The sequence below is a fragment of the Chlamydotis macqueenii genome, chromosome 5 (genome assembly GCF_036417535.1).
Source record: "Chlamydotis macqueenii isolate bChlMac1 chromosome 5, bChlMac1.mat, whole genome shotgun sequence".
NCBI lineage: Eukaryota > Metazoa > Chordata > Aves > Otidiformes > Otididae > Chlamydotis > Chlamydotis macqueenii.
Window position 1 is genome coordinate 53838762 of NC_141560.1, and position 21822 is coordinate 53860583.

The 21822-nt window shown below is 48.2% G+C and overlaps 1 protein-coding gene across 1 annotated transcript in view; it reads right to left on the minus strand.

Moving 5' to 3' along the window:
- The window catches only part of LOC104481072 (uncharacterized), an 85013-nt gene that overhangs the window by 19262 nt on the left and 43929 nt on the right, over nt 1–21822 (minus strand). The window contains exons 3-7 of the mRNA XM_086748980.1: nt 17101–17369; nt 8738–8811; nt 8116–8201; nt 7223–7262; nt 6401–6481 (exon numbers count right to left, since the gene is read on the minus strand). Coding sequence (XP_086605106.1) covers nt 6401–6481; nt 7223–7262; nt 8116–8201; nt 8738–8803 — 273 coding nt within the window. The 5' untranslated portion in view covers nt 8804–8811; nt 17101–17369. The remainder of the gene's footprint in view (nt 1–6400; nt 6482–7222; nt 7263–8115; nt 8202–8737; nt 8812–17100; nt 17370–21822) is intronic.

Below are 21822 nucleotides of genomic sequence, written 5' to 3' on the forward strand. Positions count from 1 at the left end.
GCACTGTGCCTAGCGAGAGCAAAACAGAGCAACGATGGCTCTTGTCCCAAAGAGCGAGTATGAGATGAGACAGGAGGTGGGGGTCAAGTAGACAGGCTAGGGGACAGCAAAGAAATAACACCACTGTCCTAGTCAAATTAAGTACATAAAATAACTATGTAATAAATGCCAAGACCACCACGTAATACAAGGAGAGCTAGATGTGTGTTACAAAACTTTGACACTACATTATGGTAAATGTTTCAGCATTTCTGCTGACACAGAAAGTGTCCGTGTAAGGTACCCTGATCCTGTAAGTGTAATGGGCATGTAACATTTAAAGCCCCACTCTCAGCACTTGCCAAATGCTTGCTCTGCCCCAGGTGTTGGTTAGCACCACCTCTGAAGTTCCAGTGCACAGCCAGGACAACCATACGCTACAGAAATCCTTTGCAAGATCCTGCCCTCCTCTCTGTACACACCATATAAGAGCTGTCCCTTAAAAACCATCTCACCACCAAGACTTGCCCATGGAAGGCCACCATCCTACTCAATAGCACTCCGCATTTTAAGCAGGACATCACTAATTCACTGTCTGCACACCTGAGGAGCCACTCTTGCTCATCCAAGCTCACAAGGCAGCATTTCTGGAGGACAGCAAACTTTCATGCCATGCCAGACAGCTTCATCCCCACGGCTGGAAGACCAAGGAGAGGAGATTCCCCAGGAGTCATTAAATCACGACAAAAGCAGCGCAATGCATCAGGAGTCACAGAGCAACAGGGTTAGATGAACTACGTCCCCAAAGTGGTACTGGTAAGGTGCCCACGAAAGCCTGGCTCCTGCAAGCGCTCGTGACTTCATGAAGCAAAAGCTGAGACAGGATCAAGAAACTGGAATATGTACCAGTTCAGATAAAATCACCAATTCAGAAAAAATTATTTATTTCCAATGGATTATGAGAGACTGACTGACAGTTGCAAAGGTAGATGATGATGCTCAGCTCCGTGGGAAAAAAGTAATTTTGTTTTGAATTCCCAGAGCTGGTATTGTTGTACTTTAATGAGCGCAACCCTCACTGGCATATAGTAAATGTCTCTAATGATTTTCTCCACATGAAAGTGTAGCAGGAACAGGGGAGTTACAAAACATACTGAGATGGAACTGAACTGAAATGCCTTCCTGTTATTTATCCAAGGGCTTTCTTCCTCCCACCGCCTCCAGACGTGAAAGTGATAAAACCTCAGAGCTGTGAGTCACACGGAGAAAAAATGAGCAATTCTCCTTCGTTGTGAAACTTGAAGGAAAATAGGGAAGTTATCATCAAAAGCAGCATTTACACTTGGATGAACTGATAGAGGGAAGGCAGCAGGTGATGGCAACTCCTGCTCCATGTGAGAAGAAAAAATAACCCTCAAGGTCACCAGCTTCTGTCCTTATAAACCACTCAGCCCTTACAGATGGGAAGAGAGCACCTAGATCATGCCCCACGCAGACTGACAGACAGACCAATGCACGGCAGGAAGAATGGACATCATCCCGTTTCACAGATGGAGATGCTGGTGGTCGAAGCGATGGCTCAAGGCGCTGTGTAGAAAGACCAGGTCACAGCCAAGGACTGAACCCACCGTGTTTAAAATTTGCTCCGGGTTTTGCCATAGGATCATCTTCCTTCTCTAGGCTTTAACACACAAAGCTCGCAGCACAGAGGCCATCGTCACCCATCCCCATCTCTCCCCTCCCCGTGTACTTTCTTTCCAGTAGATGGGATGGGGAAGACTACAGAAGTACAGACCTGAGCTCCATCTTTCTGCATCAGATGATCTCCTCTGAGAAATACCCCACCAAGTGCTTTAGGTCTTTAATTAGAGGGGTGGACTCACTGCCTTTAAACAGAGGACATCTTTTTGCAGTAGTTAAGACACTGAAGTTAAAAAGGGGTTTGGGAGCGGTGGGTCGGTTTTTTAAAACAGAATATTCGCAGTTCAGCCCACTTTCACATTTTAGAGCCTCTCACTGTTACCTTCTCAGCTATGTCATGGTCCAACAGGAAGAGACTCCAGGAGTAACGCCCAAATTTTGGGTATGCACAGCAATTTCACTTTCAAGCCTCTCCATATATCCACCACACATCTCCTACACCCTGAAGTGGGGGGCAGCCCTTGTTCCTCCATTCCTTTAGGGCTCAAAGAGTGATCCCTCTGGAGAGGAAGGACTCCTTCACTTCCTCCACCAGTGATGTGCCAGAGGAGCTGAGATGTAAAAATCTTCACTTTGGGTGGTGGGTGAAGCCTCCACCACCACCACCACCACCCTGGAGAAGAGGATTTCTTTTTTGCAGCGCGAAGACAGATGAGTGATGATGTGGCCGTCCAAGACACTTGACAGCCTGGACTTTGCTGTGCATGGTTTTCTTTCTGTATGGATAATGGTTGCTCCCAACTCAGCTGTTGTCCCTGCAGCTGGAGCCTTAGCTACGCCGGATGGGGCACCAGCAGGTCTGTGGGGGCTTTGGCAGCAAAGCAGGAGCAAATTTAAATCCTAAAGCTGATGTGTTGTGGGTGGGCATTTACATGTATTACCCAGGCTACCTTTGGGGGAGAGGAAAATGCTACCTGCCTTTCCAAAATGGCAAAAACCAGCTGTAGAAGTCAACTCCCAGGCGCAACCCCCTTTCTTTTCCATGGCATTTGCAGGCAGCAGACCTGACTTCAGCTGACCCTGCCACGACAAACATCTGCTGGCTCTCCCCAGCGCTAGCAGATTATTCGCTCTTGGGGGTCCGTGTCAGTCCATACAGAGCCCCGATTCATCCTAAACCGCTTTGCTGGCATGCTCTGGATTAAGCGCCCAGCACTCCCGTGACCTCAGCAGAGACAAGGCTACCCCCATGCACAAAGACAGGCTTTGCCTAAAAACCAGACATCTCTGGCTGAAGTCATCCCTCTCTAAAGGTCCATCCCACAAGGCCAGCAGCAAGCAGCGGCCTGCAAATGATGCAGAGGTCATATCCTCTTCCTAGGACTGATACTTCTGGCTGAAATCCACTTTTTGCAGGGCTATGATGAATAAATTATCCCACGCAGCAAAGCCTTTTTTTTTCCTCTGCAAAACTGCTGCCTTAACTGTGTACATTCTTACACGGCACCAACTATTTCCTAAGCTTCCCAAGCAGAGTCAGGTTGGGATTTAAAACTGAGTTTAAAACAGCAACAAAGAGGACACAGACCATCTGAGCCTCCCTGTGCTGAACCCCGAATTACACAATTTAACACTTCTTTGCGGGTTTGACGTACCTTAACTCTGCAAAGCAGTGTGGTCCTTGTAGGGACTCCTTTATTTTTGTACCCTTTGCCTTATGGAATCACAGTCAGGAAAAGGCACCACTGCATGAGCGTAACCCCATCCATGTGAGGAATTGTGCTGGTGTTGCTTTTTGTTGATGTTGCTACTGAAATTACATCACGGACACACAGATCTGATGCAGTGATGAGCACAAGGAACCCCAGGGCATCACTTTAATTCAGATAATACTATTAATTGCTCATCCTGAAACCAGGAATGATTTTAGGCACAGCCGGGCCATCCTGGGCTAGGGGCTGTAAGAGGCCCTCCTCCTCTTGAGGGTTTTTCTTTCAGCCTTATTTCCTATAATCTGTGACAGCCACAACACCCAGACTGCAACCAGCAGTCTGCAGGGATGCACACTGGCAGCAAGCTGGGGAACAGAAAGCGAAACCTACTGCTCTCTGGCGATGGCTCACGCTGGGGGTCTGAAAAAGCTGCTTTCTCATCTGCTGATGGGCGGTTGCTTGGAGCCAGTGCCCTGGACAGGCACACAACCTCCCTCCTCCTGCTGACATTTCACAAGACACAAGCTGAGACAACCACCTCGATCAGGTATTAAGATGCTGCAAAACACAACGGCCTGCTTGATAAGCCGAGGGTCCTTCTTCAAGCACTCAATATGGTCAGCTGTTTGCCAGCTCCAGCACATGAACTGGGAGTCAAAAGGTTTACCCTGAAGTCCAGAAAGTCCCAGCTTGGGAAAAAATTTCTGCACTACTCAAGCAGAGCCAAAGTCAGGGCAGCTTCCCGGTGAAACTGCCTGGGGTTCTTGTAACGTTTTTTTTCCCCTTTAATAAAGTGCATTCTATCAAAACGAACATCAAAGGGAAGGCTCTTGTCTTCAGTAAGAGGTTTTTTTCAAAAATGACATCCTAGTCTTTATTAAAATAACAGAGCTGCTATCTTGTGACACTCAGGCTTCCATCACGTCAGCAAAGTGCTGAAAACAAATCTGAAGGAAACGTGCAATGCAGATGTGACAGCCTTAGTGCTCAGAGAGGGAACAAAAGCAAGCCACTCCACTTCAGAAAAATCAGATCAAGGGCTTGTCACATTTACTTTAGCTAGGAAAAAACAACACATAACCATCTGAAGGGCATGATGTTGATCTCAGCATAAGGTCCTTGAAACGCCGCATCTGATCTGCATCCAGCTGTGGCAGCATGAATCTTGGAGCAGCTTCTATGCTCCCAACCCAAGAGCATGGGGTTGCATATGCAGGTAAAGGATACAACATAATTTTGTTATTTTTTTTAAAAGCACTTTTTTTGTGCCTCTCAAGAGTCTGTGCACCTAACGCTGTATGGCTGCTCCAACATGCAGACCTTCCTGCCTGCACTTGCACAGGTGCAAGGCAGCGGCGTGTTAGGCTGGACAGGACTGAAACCAAAGCTCCTTTCTACTCCCTGGGGTCACCAGACTGCTCCTTCCCTGCCCGGGGCCAAGCGCCGCTTCTCCATTTGCTAGGGGGGACAGCCATTTCCAGTCCCCCAGCACAGGGACAATGCCACCTCTGTGCCCAAGAGTCATCAACCATTTATGGGCTGTTATAAATAACAGAATTTGTAACATCATTTATTCCATTACAAGAGCTCTGTGATTTTCTGACCTAAAGACCCTCAAAATCCACTTGCCAGTCCAGCCCCTCACCATCCAGCAGACCTGAGCGACGTCGGCTGCAGTGTGCTTAATGCACCCGCTAATTACTGGGGGAAATCCAAAAGACAGACAGCAATCACTACAGCTCCACACGCTCCTCACCCTGGATCCTGTCTGTCCCCATCGGCTGACCCAGGGAAGCCAAGGCATGCTAAAAACACTAATCATTAGCCATCCCAAACATCCTCCAGGACCTGAAGGAATTCCCTGCACTCTGCTGGAATTTGGTGTTCTACCCACAAGGCCACTAGCCAATTAGAACTAACTTCTAATTAGAAAAGCCAAAGCCATGGGAGAGCCTCTGTTTTCACCTGTAGAGCAGCACAAAATAATTAGAACCACCCTGAAGTGAATAGGATTATAAAACCCCAAGCCCACCTCCACCTCATTTCTGCTGTAATGAAGATAAGATTTAGGTTTTTTTTTTAAAAAGAACGAGACTACAGCTGGTCTTTGGCTGGGTGACCCTGACATCACTCTGGATGGCCCGGCAAGGGGGATAGCTCTGCTCGATGCCCCCCCTGCAGCTACGCAGATATCTTCTTCACAACCTTTTAACGGAGCTCAAGTTCCTCTGGAGGACTCTCAGCGCGAGCTAAAAGCAATATAGCCAAACACCCCGCTCCTCGTGCTGAACAAGAAGGCTGCAGAGGCAACTGCGACACGGTGACGCTAGGACTCAGCCCTCTCCTGCTCAGAGTGCTGTAAGTAGAGCAGGTCAGGCATAATGCTCCTCTCCTTACCCAGCAAGGGTCCTGTCATTAAGTTCAACGGTTTTTTGTTTCAAGAGGTTTGTAATAGGAACATATTACAAATATTATTTATTTAAAACAACTCAGTTTTACAGCGGTGTTTGGTGCAGAGTTTATTTTGAACACCAAGCCTTGATTTCCACAGACAGGTGCACACATTCTAACACTTAAGCACCTAACGGGCTTCTCACAGGCACAGCTACCAGCAAAATACAAAATCTAGGTGATGTCCTAAACAAATAATCCTCCCTCCAGGGAGAATTACAATGAACATCAGCTGGGCCGTATCAGTCACATCTCCCATACCATTCCCAGGTGGTGGAGACACAGAAGCAACCTGTGGCACGCAACACCCCCTGCCCCAGCTGGGCACAAAAACATCTCTGCTGTGCTCCCGCTTGCACAGGGAAGGAGACGTGCAAATGCGCCAGGAGCATTCAGGAAACCATTTTTAAAACTATGCTAGTCAGAACAGGACCTTTCCCTTGACTGGTAACCCAGCAACTTCAAGGAAAGATTTAAAATATTAAAGACTAACGGGTAGAATTAGGCAATATTTTCCAGTTATCTCTGGTTTCTCTATCAACTTTTGGAAGCATGACTCATTGGAAGGATGCACCACTCCCGTCCCTCGGACATGTGCTCTTTCTTTTCCTCCTTACCTTGTCACTGTTTCTGTACTTGCCCCATTTCTTCAGCATCTTTAGCCACTTATCCACGCGTTCGATTTCCTGCTGTTTTTGCTGGTGCAAGAGGGAAGAAAAGACAAGACAAATTTAAGAAAAAGCCCCTGAAGATACCTCCTGAAAAAAACAAAACCTCATTCTCTTTAGGTTTAAACTTCTATGCAAAGACCATACATCAGGGATGGGAATAATCCACAGGTACCTGCAGGAACTGGTAATTACAACTTGCAGTAATTAAAGCAGCATTGGTAAAAATGATGAGACACACAGGCTTAACTCATAGAAAGGATTGCCAAGAGGGGCATTCCCTGACAACAAAAATCTCTGCAGGTTCAGCTAGCCTCAAATCATATAATTGTATCAGATCAGCAGAAATGAGATGTTATTTAGTCACAGTTAGCAGGATCCTAACAGAGGACACACTCCCAGCTCAAGGGAGATGAGGATGGAGATGACTGTTACTTACAACCTCCCTGGCATGCGCAATCCCTTTTTCAAGCCACAGCTGCTGAGCACTGTGCCAAAGCAGAGGGAGAAGCACAAAATTGCTTTAAAGGGTGGTATTTCAGTGCAGGAAGGGAGACGCCTGACCCAGCAAAATAAAAGCTCCCACAACTGGGCATCGTGCAGAGTTCCCACCTCTGCATGAGCAGCAGTGACCAGCAAGCGCTGGCTGTCTCCTTTGCTCTTCTTGCACATTCGTTTCCTCAAAAACCAGCCCCTCCCCAGCCAGCATGATAAGGATTCAATACCCTATAAGGATTCGATACCCATGACGACAGAGCTGGCAGCTCTCACCTTCTCCTCCAAGGCCGTGCGGGTTGGCAGCTCCTGCTCGCTGGAAAGACAAGGGGTCACTGGTTACTCTATGGGCAAGAAAGGGTGCGGAGGAGCACAGGGTGCTTTAGCTTGGGGACCACCTCAAACACCTGAGAAGATACCGCTCGGGGGCTTTGTGCCTTTCCTACAGCTGTTCCCCACGAGGAAGATGCAGAGGAAGCACCTGTCAAAACCCCACCACCCCGCTATGGGAGCTGCTGGGGGTAATCAAGCATTGGACATCGCTGGAAATCCTGGGCATAAAGCTCCCCTTCAATATACGTATGATCAGTATTTAGAGGGCAGGGGAGGAGGAGGTTTCTAGACAGCAATTACTTTGAATTCCCCTCCCGCACACAAAACATCTACTATTACAATGTTTTTTTTCAGATTTGGAATAAAAATAGTTCTTTTAAGCATTCTCCCCAGGCACAGGGTGCGCATCTAATTAATTTGTGCCTCGCTTAGGATGGGGATTCCCTAAGGGAACCAAGAACGATCAGATATCTTGCCGTCTCTCTTCCTACACCTCCCTGAATCATCAGGCACAAACACAAGAGCCTCTCCCTCTGCGACACATCATGGTCCTCGACAGAGGCACAGGAGCAGCAGCCCACACCTTCCAACACCAGGCTTGTGACGGGAAACTACTTCTGAGCCTTGCCTTGCAGCAGATTCAAAGCATCAATGTTTGAACACACGTGGTTGAGGGAAGAGGCACATCTAAGTCTTTCTTCCTGCATTTGGGATTGATCAAGCCAAGCCACCGAGGGGATATAAGGAAAGATGTTGGGTCTGCCATGCCCAGCGCAGATGGATGGCTCACACAGACATGCAGGTGAGAGAGGACAGGAGAGGGCGGGAGGACTTACTGCAGGAATCCAAACCGGTCTGTAACTTTATACAGCGTGAAATCAGCATCTTCCCATGGGTCAATCTGAGCTCCTTCCTGCCTGCCCTGAAAGCAGAAAGGACACTCGTGAGACAGCCCCCCCATCGGCAATGCCCCAGTGCCTGCATCCCGCCGGCAGTACCCCCATCCCTCCCTCCCTGCATGCGAGCAGGCACAGGGCCAGGAGAGCAAAGCCTGCTCTAAAGAGACAAATACAACAGAGGCAAGAGAAAAATGCACAAGGTCAGCCTATCCAGCGTCCCTGGTGTGCCTGTGTTACAGGCTGGGAAGAGCTGTACACCAGAGAAATCCTGGTTGGGCATAAGCCATCCTGGTGCTGAGGGAGCACTGAAGCACTAGAAGCCCAGGACCTTTTGGTATCTGTGCTGAGCATACAGGGGATCCGCGAGAAACTCTGGGGACGCGGTGAGAGGGAATGTGCAGACAGAAGCAGGTAGGGAGAGTCGTCACAAAACCTGATAGCATGAGTGTTATCGGGGCAATGCCTGCAGGGAGGCAAAAGTTCTTATTTGAAGCACTTCTGATCAACTAAATAGCTTCAGCCTTAGCCAGCATGTCGGGGAGAAACATGAGGTTGGTACCTTCTCATACTTGGCAACGATCTCTGCTCTTTCCTGGGCTCTTAAAGACTCTATATCTTTCTTCATGTCAGAAGCTGTAAGGTAAGAAAAGGGGAAAAGGAGATAAGTAAATGTGTACACAGAACGGGAAATATTTTAGGAGAGTACTAATAGAAAAAAACTTTTGCTGATAACTTCAGCTTCCAGCCGCATCCCATAGCTAAAATTAGGCTGAGAGTGAAAAGCCCCTGTGCAAAGCACACGTGTAGCCTGCCTGCACGCAGCAGGACTGCCAGCTCCCCGCTCTCTGCACGGGAACGCAGCTGAATTTGAGCAGGGAGGAGTCTTGTCTGCTGGAAGACAAGACACCACGCCTTTGTTCTTAGGCACACACGTCTGTACAAAAGACATCGTGTTTTTAAGTCAAGACATGCAAACCAACCACGGAGCCCTTGCATCGCGCAGGTCATGTGCCAGGTGGGCGCTGCACAGCATAGCACTCGTGGGTGACAGCAAACCACCACGCGCTTGCCCTCAGCTATGGATGTGAAGGCATGACATGTCTGTAGGGGCATCCAAAGGCAGATTTAACATCAAAGGAGAAACTAAAAGGAAAAAGTTTTTGCCTACTAAAGTGTGCACACAAGTAAACTGGCCTCTAGATTATTACTTTCTATAGACACCCTCAAAAGAGAAACAACACAGCAGCAAGATGACTGCAGAGTCACCATCTACTCTGAGATGAACCAGTCTCGGTCTAAACAAGACTCAGTCTGGCTCCCCAGGGTCTGTGCCCACGGCTCTGCTTTGTCCCATACACACACATATGAGCAAGTTAACTTCCCACGTCAAAGGCGACTTGAATGTTGTCTTGTACAAGCCCCAAGGAGCATCTGCCCTGTCAAGCCAAAACTAGTTTCTCACTGTTTACCAAAGGAAAAGGTTGATCCAACACACTGAGGAGAAAACATGGGCAGATAAAATCCCCAGGGAACCACAGTCCTCAGGGGTGGCTGCAAGGAAGAAGGCAGAAGGAAGTTCTACCAAGTCGTCCTCCTCTGAAACTCTATGGAGCTGCAATCAGCCCAGCTCAGACCACACAACGGCTACAGCACCACCTAAAGCCAGGCTACGCAAGCCACATTACCCAAACCTTTGGGCTACGGGAGCAACACTGCCGCGGTGCAGTCCTGGCCACGGCAGTGCCCGAGCACAGAGGACGGCAGCAGGGACAGGCAGCCAAGGGGGACGGCCTCATCTCCAGCCCGCTGACCACGTTCCCAAGTGCTCTGTAAACAGACAAGCTCCTGCCAGACCCAGAGCTACACATCTTCCTGGTATCTTCCCCTTGCTCCCCTTCCCCAGTTTAGTTTCTTTTTTTAAATTTTTTTTTTTAAGTTTTAAAAAATAGTTTTAAGTTTTTCCCAGACTTCTGCTAAGAATTACAAGCCCTACTCCGTGCAGGCAGGACAAGCACTGGGAAGTCATGCTGCGTTGTCACCTACATGGCTCCATCTTTCCGAGTCCTGCTGACTCGCCACATGTCCCAGATGGATACTGTGCGTTTCAAGAACAGCAAGGTAAAATCATTTTAGTTGCAAGTGGCTTAGTGTTTGGAAAAGTTTTTGAACACCTAAGAGTATAAAGCCTCTTAGAACAGCTCGTTACAGAAGTAGACTGCATTTTGCCTGCTCTAAGGAGGTTTTGCCTGCTGTAAAGAGATTCAGCAGGGTTGGGAAAAAACTGTTAAGAGCCACCATAGCCAGTGGTTTACTCAGAACATCTGAAAGCTAAACAACTTCAATAATACAGCCCAGAGGTTTCTTGTAGGGCTTGAAAGGAGCTCCCTGGAGCATCTGGGATGTCCCTAGCAGAACAGACTTGAAAGCCTCCCACAAGAAATTACAAAAAATTTGAAAAGTCTTTTGAAAAGAAAAAAAAGAAGCAAGTTGAGCCCCATGTTGCATCTACAGCTGGAAAGTAAATCCTGCATTGCTGTGCTCTGGTCCCTTCCCAACATGCTGGTGACCACCTCCTTGCAGAGAAGAGCATGTCTACCCGCAGATAAACCACTGTGCAATAGCTGCCAAGAACAAGTTTGCTCCAAGCTGCCATTGCAGCTCCCTAATGGACACCAGGAGCCAGCCTGAAGGGTTTTTATTGTAGGACATGCTACCCCAGCTTCTGGCAAAAGCTGCATCTTGGCGAGCCACCACGCAGCCGGCTGCGGCAGTGCTTGGCACCAGACGAGTTAAAAAAAAAAAAAACGGGGGAGACATGATGAGCAAAAGCACCAGCAGTCTCCAAGGCTCAGCCGACTTCTCTACACCTTCAGACGTCCATAAGTGATTATTTGTCTCTGTCGTAGTTCAGCCCCGATCGGGACCAGACTACGCAGTCTCTCTCTCGCTCCCCCCACCCTCCGAGAGAATAGGGGGAGATGATATAAGAAAAAACGGCTCAAGGTTTGAGATAAGGACGGGGAGAAATCCTTAAAGTTACCGTCACGGGCAAAACAGACTCGACTTGGGGAAAACTATTCATTTATTTTCTAAAATTAGCAGGAGAATGAGACAGGGAACAAGATAACCTCCCCCCACCCCTCCCTCTTCCCGGGCTTAACATTATCTCTACTACCTTCCCCTCCCGAGCGGCACGGGGGGGGAAAAGGGAATGGGGGTCGCGGTCAGTTCATCACGCGTTGCTTTACGCCGCTGTATCATCGTCAGGGGAAGAACTCCTCGCATTCCTCCTCTGCTCCAGCGTGGGGTCCCTCCCACGGGCCACAGTCCTCCGTGAAACTGCTCCGGCGTGGGTCATCTCTTCCACGGGTGCAGTCCCTCTAGAACAGCTGTCCCAGCGGGCCCTCCATGGGCCACAGCCTCCTTCAGGCCTCCACCTGCTCTGGCGTGGGGTCCTCCACAGGCTGCAGGTGGATCTCTGCCCCTCCGTGGACCTCCATGGGCTGCAAGGGGACAACCCGCTCCACCATGGTCTTCACCACGAGTTGCAGAGGAATCTTGGCCAGGAGCCATATTACTCCTCCCCCTCCTTCTGAACTGACCTTGGTGTCTGCAGCCGTTCCTCACAACAGGCTGGCAGACGTCTCTCAGGATCCTTTTTACATCTTATTCACTTCTCATCTCCTCTCCACTTCTTGCAGCCGGGCCGGGCCAAGTTGGGCCCAGTCGGCTGCCCGGTGGGAGGCCAGAGGGTGAGGCCTGCAAGGCCCATGAGGCTCGCGCCTCCCCCTCTCTGCCCCCCGCTCAGCTGCTTCACATCTTCTCCTCCTCTTTTTGCTGTTTTCCCCTACTTAAATACGTTATCGCAGAGGCGTTATCACGGGACATTCTGCTACCAATTGGCTCGGCCTTGGCCAGCAGCGGGTCCGCCCTAGGCCCGGCCGAGTCCACTGAACAAAGGGGAGCGACTTCTAGCAGTTTCCTACAGAAGCTACCACCTTAGGCCCCCCCTCACTAACAAAACCAGAACAGTCTCGTCTTGCCAACCCCTTAATGCAACCTGCTTAATGCCACCGTGTCTTTCAGTTGCAGAAGGAGACAGCCGGGAGATCCATCTTTCCCCAGCTCTTCATTTCGAAAGCAGCCATCGCTCCCCAGTTGCCAGTGGTGTGATAGAAATATTAAACCACACGCAACAATCAGGGCTACCAGAGCAGCTCTTCCACGACACATCATCAGCCAACAGCACAGGCATGTCACTGCTTTACACACATCTATACAGACACTGGAAAAAAGCCAACTCTCCAAATTCATGACAGGAATGGGTGTATCTTTCCCTGATATTGACTCCACAATCAAAACAGAGTAAGAACAGAAATATTACACTGTATTTTATTGTCTTATTTTTCCATGTTGCAGCTCTTACTTCAAATGTTCCCAAGAATTTTGCTCAACACATGCTAATTGCAGCTTCATTTCTCAAAGTAGCAGGGTCTGAGTAACTGTTTCACAGTGTCATCTAATATAACTGCATCTTCTCCTTCTCACATGTTTCTTCTGCAAAGTTTAACTCAAAGGCAAATTCACTCTCTCACTTCTGACATTGTTTTTTGGTTGTCTTGGGCCAAAGAATTCAAATGAGGTCCTTTACATGCTGCTAAAAATACAGATACTCTGTAGCCTGGAGGGAAAAAATAAACTGTATGTCAAATTAAATGGGCAATTTTTCAAGACATTTATGACATGGAAGTCATTCTGAATGTCTCTAACCACACTCTGTAATAGAATAACCAGAGGAAGAGTGAATCGGTAACATGGGAGGTACCATACCAGAAGACAGCAGTAAGACCACACATATTTTGGCATCCACCTCTGCAAAAGCAGCTCTGCAGCCAGAAATGCTGCACCGATGCAAAGGAGTCAGTTTTGCATCTCGTGCCTGGAACGTGCATGTTCGTTTTCTCTTTCTACTGTAACAGCGCAGAAGTCCAAGTGTAGGAAAAAACTTGAAAGCAGCGAAAATGATTGATGGCAGTGGGAGGGATGGAGACGGCAAGCGGCTGCACCGGCCTCGGCGTCTGACCGCAACACTGCTGCTTTCTAGAGGACAAAGGCAACGCTGTGCTCCAAACAGGTGGTTTTCAAAGTCCCTCTGGAGAGGGAACACAAGTTAGCTTAGCTCTGTAACAGCCCACGTTGAATATAGATACTCAATATGGATATTTTTATTATTTAATTCCCCATACTCCAACTCCAGAGCAGTTTGACACTATGAATTTACAGCATTTGCTTGAGGGAAATCACACCTGGTGTACATGAAAACTACTCAGACATTTATTTTCTGGAGAGTTTGATGAAACACGTCATTCTGCCCTGATAGAAATAGGCTACCTATACATCGGCACAGGCCGTACCTGCCACGCTTCTCCATATATCTATACACGACTGAAGACTTTTTTTTTTTTAAATACACCACTCAAATTACTTTCTCAAGCCTGCCACCCAATTTCAAAAATTGTTATCCATAAACCAGATTTACTGTTATAACCCTCCCTCCAAAGTCAAATATTTTTCCAATAAGATCCGCTGAGCTCCCACTGCCCCGTGCAGGGTGACACACGTTGGGACCAGCCCGGCTGCGAGTATGGGAACCTCTGTCAACCGGTCGCCCCATCTGCGTGTTGCAACCCTGCTCGCTGCCCAGAAGAGGAAGCGAGTGTTTCCCACGGCCTGGCAGCAGTGCTGCTCGTGCCATGGCCCGGGGACACACACACACACACACACAGACGTCCCCTGTCACCCTGAACCACAGCGTGACGTCTCCCATCAGCAATCAACCTGCCTGGCTCGCTCCCTGTGTGCAACCTGCAGAAGACACAGACACTGCCACCTCTCTCCAAAGAGGTCACTTGCCAAGGTCACATCTGCAGCCCTCTGCTCACCACCAGGTCCTCCTCTCCCCACTGCTCAGTTTATATGGAACAAGGACAAACTTCCTTTAAACTCCACTAGGACATGAGACCTGTACGCACAATTCAATCAAAAACGCAAATGGATGTGGTCTGAGGACCAGAGCCGAGATGTCAAAGGCTCAACTGGTGGGCCCTGCGGAGGGTTGCAGGTGGTTGCATGTCATGTCTTGAGATGAAATCCACTGCAACTGTGATTCCCGATCCAACTGCTCCGAGCCCTCCTCACAAAGCGGTTTTGCTGTTAGGACCTTGGCCAGAAAGCAGTTTCCCAGCCTTTGAATGGAGTAGCTGCGGTGATGCTACCAAGCAATCCACCTGAGACAAAGCTGCTGAATTTTCAGTCTCTTCAAGCCCTTTCTGCCTCCTTACAAGGAAAGTCCAGAAGTTTTACATGCTTTTATACTGGTTTTACATAAGTTTTACGTCAGGCTGCACTAGCATCAGACTGTACTGCTGTAATTCACCCTTCTGCTGCAAGGTGAAGTGTAGGTCCAGTTTCACTTGGCAGAAGGGCTTTTGAAAATGAAAATATCAGTAAAATCTCGTCTTTTTAGGAAGTACAGCACAGCATCATGTTTTAAACCTTGGGGTGGATTTGGGGATATTCTGGAACTCAACTTTTAAATATTTTATACTGTAGAAAAGTATCTACTCAAGCCACTAGAAATTACAGACTATATGTTTTGGTTATTTCTCCATTCCCACAGCATCCACCAGTCAGAGCAAACTAAAGGCAAGCATGATGCAGGTGTACAGCCAAATACAGTGGAGTTACAAAACCTTAACAGTTACTTCCCCCAAGCAGATTCATCTCAACCACCTGCACCCCTCCTCAGCATGCTCCATGTTCAGGGGAAAACTTGTAAAATTTGCATTTCTGCTTCGGTAACCTCTCACAGCACTGCACGTTTCTCCTGTCCAGCTGCAACCAAGCCCGTGGAAACGTATACGATTCTTTTTCTGCATGCTATTTAAAGCAGAAGGTCATTGAAAAAGGAGAAATCAGTTTAGGTGAAAGTGTGTTGGAGGCCTGAATGTGCCCAACTAACTAGTAACAGAGATTGCTGTTAGGAGGGGGAGGAAAAACAAAAAAAAGGCAAATTTTGACAGACCATATTTAAACACCATGCTGGCCGGTATCAGACTGAAACTACTGCTGTGGAATAAAGTCAAAGGGTACGTATGTACTACAACCACATCCACCACTGCTGAAACACAACAAGTCACCGTTCCTGTTTCACCTTCTATTTTAAAAAGCACATTTTAACACAGCATTTTATACCTTCAGCTGTCTATGGTATAAACCTGCAATTTTTCCTTTAGGGGAACAGGCTAAAAGGAAAGACTTATGCATCTACACAAGTGGAAATGCTTATGCAACATCTGCTAAGAGGCGAGACCCTCGCACGAGGCGCACCGGCAGCCTGCACCACTTCCCAGCGAAGCGCTGTTCTCACTTGTACTAGTTGTAACAGTGACCCCTGCACTTGCACGCCCTGCAATAAACCCGGCCATGTGAAGTGGTGCAACAGCCTGCTTACAAAGCGGCTAAAGCAAGCTGCAAGAAGCTGAATAAACCCTCTCAGGGCTTTTTTAAGTGCATGAAACAGGCAGCTCAACGTGCTTTGAACCATGCAGGCTACTGGCTTGCAGCAAACTCCCGATCCTGGTTGCCTGGTATAATCTGGGGGGCACAGTCAGCAGTTGTGAGCCGAGGGGAGCTGTCATGAGAGGCTCTTCTCCCACTTGCTTAAAGCCTTTCAAAAGCAGAACCGCAGGGTTACACCACTGCACATACCTACCAAGCACAGCCAAAACGAGCACGGCTTTGGGTCTGCTTCAACTGCATCACCACGGCCCAAGGAAACCTCAAAGCCTCCCAAGACATCCAGGAGGAGCTGTGGGCCGTTGCAGGCGGGCACCGGCGCGCAGGGCTGCGTGCTTGGGAGGTGACGAGCTGCAGGAGGAAGTGACGGCCACGCGCCACCGGCTGCAGACAGAGCTTCTCCTTCGCAAGACCCAGCTGCTCACGCGGAAGTCAAGCTGCTCCCGAGGTCCTGCTACAAGACTGGCCAGCATCCTCACCTCCGGTGTCACAGCTGCTGCAGTATTTTTTACTAGAAATCCAAATTTCAATCCCAAAATGGACAACACACTGAATGTGCCTGCATGGAGGACTTCTGCTGATCCCCAGGCACAGCTCCTCTGTCATTAACAAAGCCAGACCGCCAACGCCCTGGCCAGGCACCAGCTTCTAAAGAACACACTACCAGACCACAACATCACCAATCTTAGCCCAAATCTGGCACTTGCTTACAGCCCTGCTACCAGAAATGAAATGAGACTTGCAAAGTGAATTATGACTTCAGGAATGAAATTACTATCAAGTAGGATGAACCAAGATACAGGAAATCCTGTTTGCATGTTTATTTCCTTGACTACAACAAAAACTCAGGAGCATAAAAGCAAGCTTTTTTTTTTTTTTTAAAGAGCATAAAGAGCACTATGCCAACTGAACTGCAGGGAGGTTTACGTTTTAACTGTCTTAGGGTCTTTGAAAATGTCTGCTCATAGATCATTTTATGACAGTCACAGATACGTTATAGAAAATTCAAACGAGCGCCTGTTCCAGTAAACTTGCATTGTATCTGAAACTGCGCTGGGTAAAAGCACGCTCACCTCCCTTGGCAGAGGCACTGGGAACATGCAAGTGAGGACCTCCACTGCAACTCACTTTGATGCCACCAGCAACGTCCCAACAAGCAAGAGCATACAGCATTACAGAATCATAGAATCATCACAGACGAGATCCTGCCGATTTATTAGCACGTGTATGTACCCACAGCACACGATGGCTCTCGGGACGATTCTCACCTTCTCCAGAAACGGTTTGTGAGTTTGGAGAAAGCAGTGTGGAAACGCAAGCTGTCTCCAAGCAACGTGCCCTTACCTGAGCCTGGTATCAGGTGCCGAGATGCATCAGTTCAGCTGGAGTTGTCCTCTTCCCCGTGGGCATCTACCTGGCAGGAGTGGGTTGTCTCTGCTACAAGGTGGCGAGGACCCCCAGCTGCCACAGCCCACTGGTCAAATACCCTTTGGCATCAGTGCGGTGGCTCTGCCCTCTGCTCCTCCAGCATGTGAGAGCTCACCACGAGTGGCTGGGAGAAAAGGCAAGGTGGGAGGCAATCCGCACGCGGGCTCTCTCCTCCCCCGGGCTCACTGCAAAGGAAATAAGAAGTTGGTAAGTTTTCTGGTACAGTGGAGGTACCGGCCTTTGCCAGCGCAGGGGGTCTTTGCACACAGAGGAATGGAAGATCCCATTGGAGCGGGCAGCAAGGCAGCATCTCAGGCCGATGGGGAAGGAACAGGCTGTAAGGGGAGGGCACCCAATGGCGGAAAGTAAACTATGCTCGTCTGTGCTGCAAGAAAAGCCTTAATGTGGGTCATGCTCAGATTTTGTTGATTTGGTGGGTTTTTCAGGATGAGTTTCCTCCCCACCCAGCTCACAGCATCAGCCCAGCCCAGACTTGCGCTAACAGAGAGGGCTTGCTGCAGGAGTTTTGTCTGGGGCTGGGCAGGAATTTTACAACTATCTGATCATATGTACCAGGTATGGGAAAACCAGCCTGCGTGCCTCCAGCTGCATAACATCATCTTGTCCAGGCTGTTTATCCAGGGATGCTCAGCTCAGACACAACGCAGCACACCATTTGCAGCAGGGAGCCGTGTTTTTTGGCCTGGTGGAGTGCCAGGGAATGGAGGGACTTCCCATGTGGGTCTCAGAGTCCATCACACCTTTGTACCAGCAGACATACACTACTGGCAGCTCAGCAGGCAGAACATGCCTCCTGCCCAAGCCAAAGGCACAGTATTACACCCGATTTCAGCCAATCTAAGGGCACGCTCCCGCCAAGAGGGGATATAATGGGGGGTCCAGGCCATTCCTCCAGGAACAAGCTGGGGGAAAAGGGAGAAGCAGCATATGGGACTTCGGTCAGGTTAAGACCAGTACACAACATCACTGACTCGCACGGAGGAAGAGCTGGCACCAGCAGCGCCACCTGAGCCACCTTCCAGCAGCCGTAGTTCCTACCCGATACATCCAAACAGCTAACGCAGTTCAAGGCACACCAGCGCCCAACATAGAGCTATCATTTTCTTTAAAACAAGTTCTTAATTCTCACCTTGAGCAACCCAGAGAACAAATGCACTGGTTTCACAAGCATGAAATCGAGACATCACCCCATAGCACAATGCTTCTGTCTGAAGCCAGCAAGTGCTGGGAGGGGGAAGTGTGCACCAATTCCCAGGAGAGGAAGCACAGCTCGCTTTCGTCATGAGCAGCCACTTTAATAACACCACCTCTCCTCTGATCCCCCTCATAAGCACCTGTGAATGGGCTTTTCCCCACGTTCCTGGGCTGTTCTGTGCAGAATTTCCCCGCTGTCACCCCTCCAGCACCCAGACGCAATGACTCAGAGACCCTCAGAAGACTTCACTTCCTTTCAGAGGTGGCCACCTTTACCATCGAGTAACCTATAACACAGATTACATTATATATACATTATCACTGAGTAGCTTATAACGTGCCTTACACATTATAATGCCGATTACACACATTTCCCTCTGTTCTCCCAATCTGCACCAAGCTTTTGCAGTACAATGGCAAACTGTGGTCACAATGACAGTAATACGTTGCCGCTAGACTATGGCAATACCATGAAACCCAAATACATTGGCCAAGTCTTTTAGTTACAGAAATAACTAAAAAGGCATGTGAAGCTGGATTTACATGCTGTACACTCCCCTCAACACCACTAGCGTGCACGGCAGCACCGCCAGTAAATAAAACCTCAAACCTCCCCCCACCCTCCTTCCTGTGCTCCCAGCACTTACGTCTCGCTCTTATTTTCACACACATTTTTTAGCGCTGTGCCTTGGTGCTCAGGTTAAGTCTTATGCCCAGGGATGGAGACGGGAGGAGAGAAGCAAGGGGGCTGATGAAGAGATTTGCTCTCCTCTCTGCTTACGCTCGATGAGCCCAGCCTTGGTGCAAAGCTCAGCTGTTGCAGTGTCTGAAGATGCAAGTTTAGACATAAGCTACACCCCCCAAGCGAACAGTGAGTCTACATGCAATTCTTGGGTAGCTTCTATTTTCAGATCTCACAGAGAATCCAAACTTTTTTTTAAACTCCTTTTGGCAGGAACTCCTCTTCTCCAGACAACAATAGCAAGCAGACACAAAAACATAAAACAGTGCAAAAACCCAAAGATGTATGAATATTTTTTTAAAGCATCATTAGTTAAATGATTTCTTATTAGAAAAAGATAAGTGAACTGAAGAATGCAAAAGTCCATGTGCTGCTTTGGGATTTGAAGACTAATTTTCTCTCTGCATTCCTACATTCCTCCGTTCCAGTGTCTATAAAAACGCTGGAAATGGGGAAAATCCCCCCTTTTTTTTTTTTTGCATGGTGTGCTGACCTGGAAAAGAACCATATAAATACGGAGCTTAGGAACCAGCTTCTTCTGTTTGCTTAAGACTGGAAGAGCAGTTTACATTTCTTTAACCACAAACTAAAGGAAGCTACAAGGATGCTCGTTCTCCACTTGGACATGCATCCCTCTCAAAAAAATGTATTTTATTCATTTCGGTCCGTGTAGCAACAGCATGGGACACGCTACTCCTCCATTTTACCATCCCCGCGGTCATTCCTGCCTCCAGATATACACGGCAATTTTGGGTAAGCTAACAGCTCTTATTGCAACTCCTTTTGCTATTTAAAACTTTTTCTGCTTGTTGGCCTGGCGGCCAACACCAGCTAGAGGCCACCTGTACCTAACACGTGCCCGCAGCAGCGGGGTGAGGACACGCGTCCTGGTCGACACCTAAGATGTCACCCTGGGCACTGTGGAGCTAGCGATGGTCAGCAGCCAAAACCAAAGGAAGAAGGATGCAAAAATAAGCTATCGTGCTGCCAGCAGCCTGTGCTTTCCTTGGCACAGAGAGGCAGCATCTTTTTTAACACACAAGTAAGGAAATAACAAATGCACCCTTATATAAAGTAACTAAGACAGCTGACGAAATGAACGAGCAGGAAGTTAAAAACCCACAAACAAGGAGCTGCAGCCTGTTTATGGAAAACTCATCCAAAATAATCATTGAGGTGAATGATTTGTAAGTTACAGACACATAAGTTGAGTTAGAGACCTACACTGACCTCGAGGGTCTTGAGCTGCCTGCCAGAGTCCCCGGCTGCACCTCATTTTTAGGAGGGGAGGTAGCTGGAGCCATTAGCCTGACCCTGACCCAGACCCAGACTAACGTCCATCCCATAGGAAAAATATGTATTTTAAATGAGGTTCTCTGAGTACCACCCTCATTCCTTCCATCACTTTAATGAGTTTAATCAGCTCACTCTGCCTCCAAATACAGAACGCCAAGCAGTAAATTATCTGTATTTGGCAGCCCCTGCAGAGGACACTCCCTGACCATTTGGCTGGCAGTACCTTGGACTTGCATTACCTTCAAACAGCATCTCTGGACACTAATAGGCGAGCTGTTGTTGTTAACTTATTTTCTTCTACCAAAGCCCCACACAAGCATGTCCAGTAACGGAAAACTTCAGGGAAACAAGGAGTATTTGATCCAACACTGGAAAGCACTGAAAAAATGTCTCCCAAAGCTCTCTTACAGCCTTGAACCATATGCAAGACTGTGTTAGGATACACAAAATTTTTAAGGAGTATGAAAGCAATCTTATTTTAATTACAACATAACCTTTCCCTTCCTTTTTGCTTGTTGATAACCCCTAAAGTTATCCCAACTGAACAGTCACAGGAATTTTTACCGTTTTTTTTTTTTTTTGTGCAAAAGCAGCATTTTATATAAACAAGAAAATATAACGGTTGCATTCCCTTTGAGGAAATTGTTGACACAAGACGACCTCCCCTCTTCCCTTTGTGGAAAACATATTTATAAAATCCAACCGGCGGCAAAGACTGAAGTCAGATGTAATGCTTCAGCATATGAAACAGCAACGGTCATGTTGGACATCCTGCTAAAAGCAGCTCGCCAGCTTAGGAGTCAACATAAAAATAACTCAAGGGTTCTTGTTTTTTTTTTAATGGTGTTGAAATCAACATGTGTCATTTGGTCAGTGCTCCAAAATACATCTTACAATTCACAGTGTACTTGGCTGTTACCACTTTACCATGGTCGATGTAAAACTAAACCTGACACTGAAAGTGGATCCATTGAGACTGCTGCGGTTGAAAGACAGACACACAACTTTCTAGTCAGTGAAAAATGAAATGAAAATAACTGATATTTTTGAGTAAGCCATATTATTACAGTAACAGTTTCTGTACTTTAGATATGAATGCAATGAAATGATGCTTGCGAGCGGTGAAAATGCAGTTGGGTGGGTTGGTGCTGGATGCTGGTAAGAGCTAAGTGTGGAAGAGGATGCGAATCTCCCAGTCACTGGCAAAGCCCTCGTGCTGGTAGCGGGCAGCTGGTGAGGTGCCACACCGGGCAGCGACCAGCAGCAAGCAGCATCAGGTCCCAGCCATCAGCAGCAGTCAAACCACTGCTCCCAAACCCCTGGTCCGAGCACACACTGCCAAGCACAACCCCATGCAAGTGTGGAGTGCATCTCCCCAGCACTGC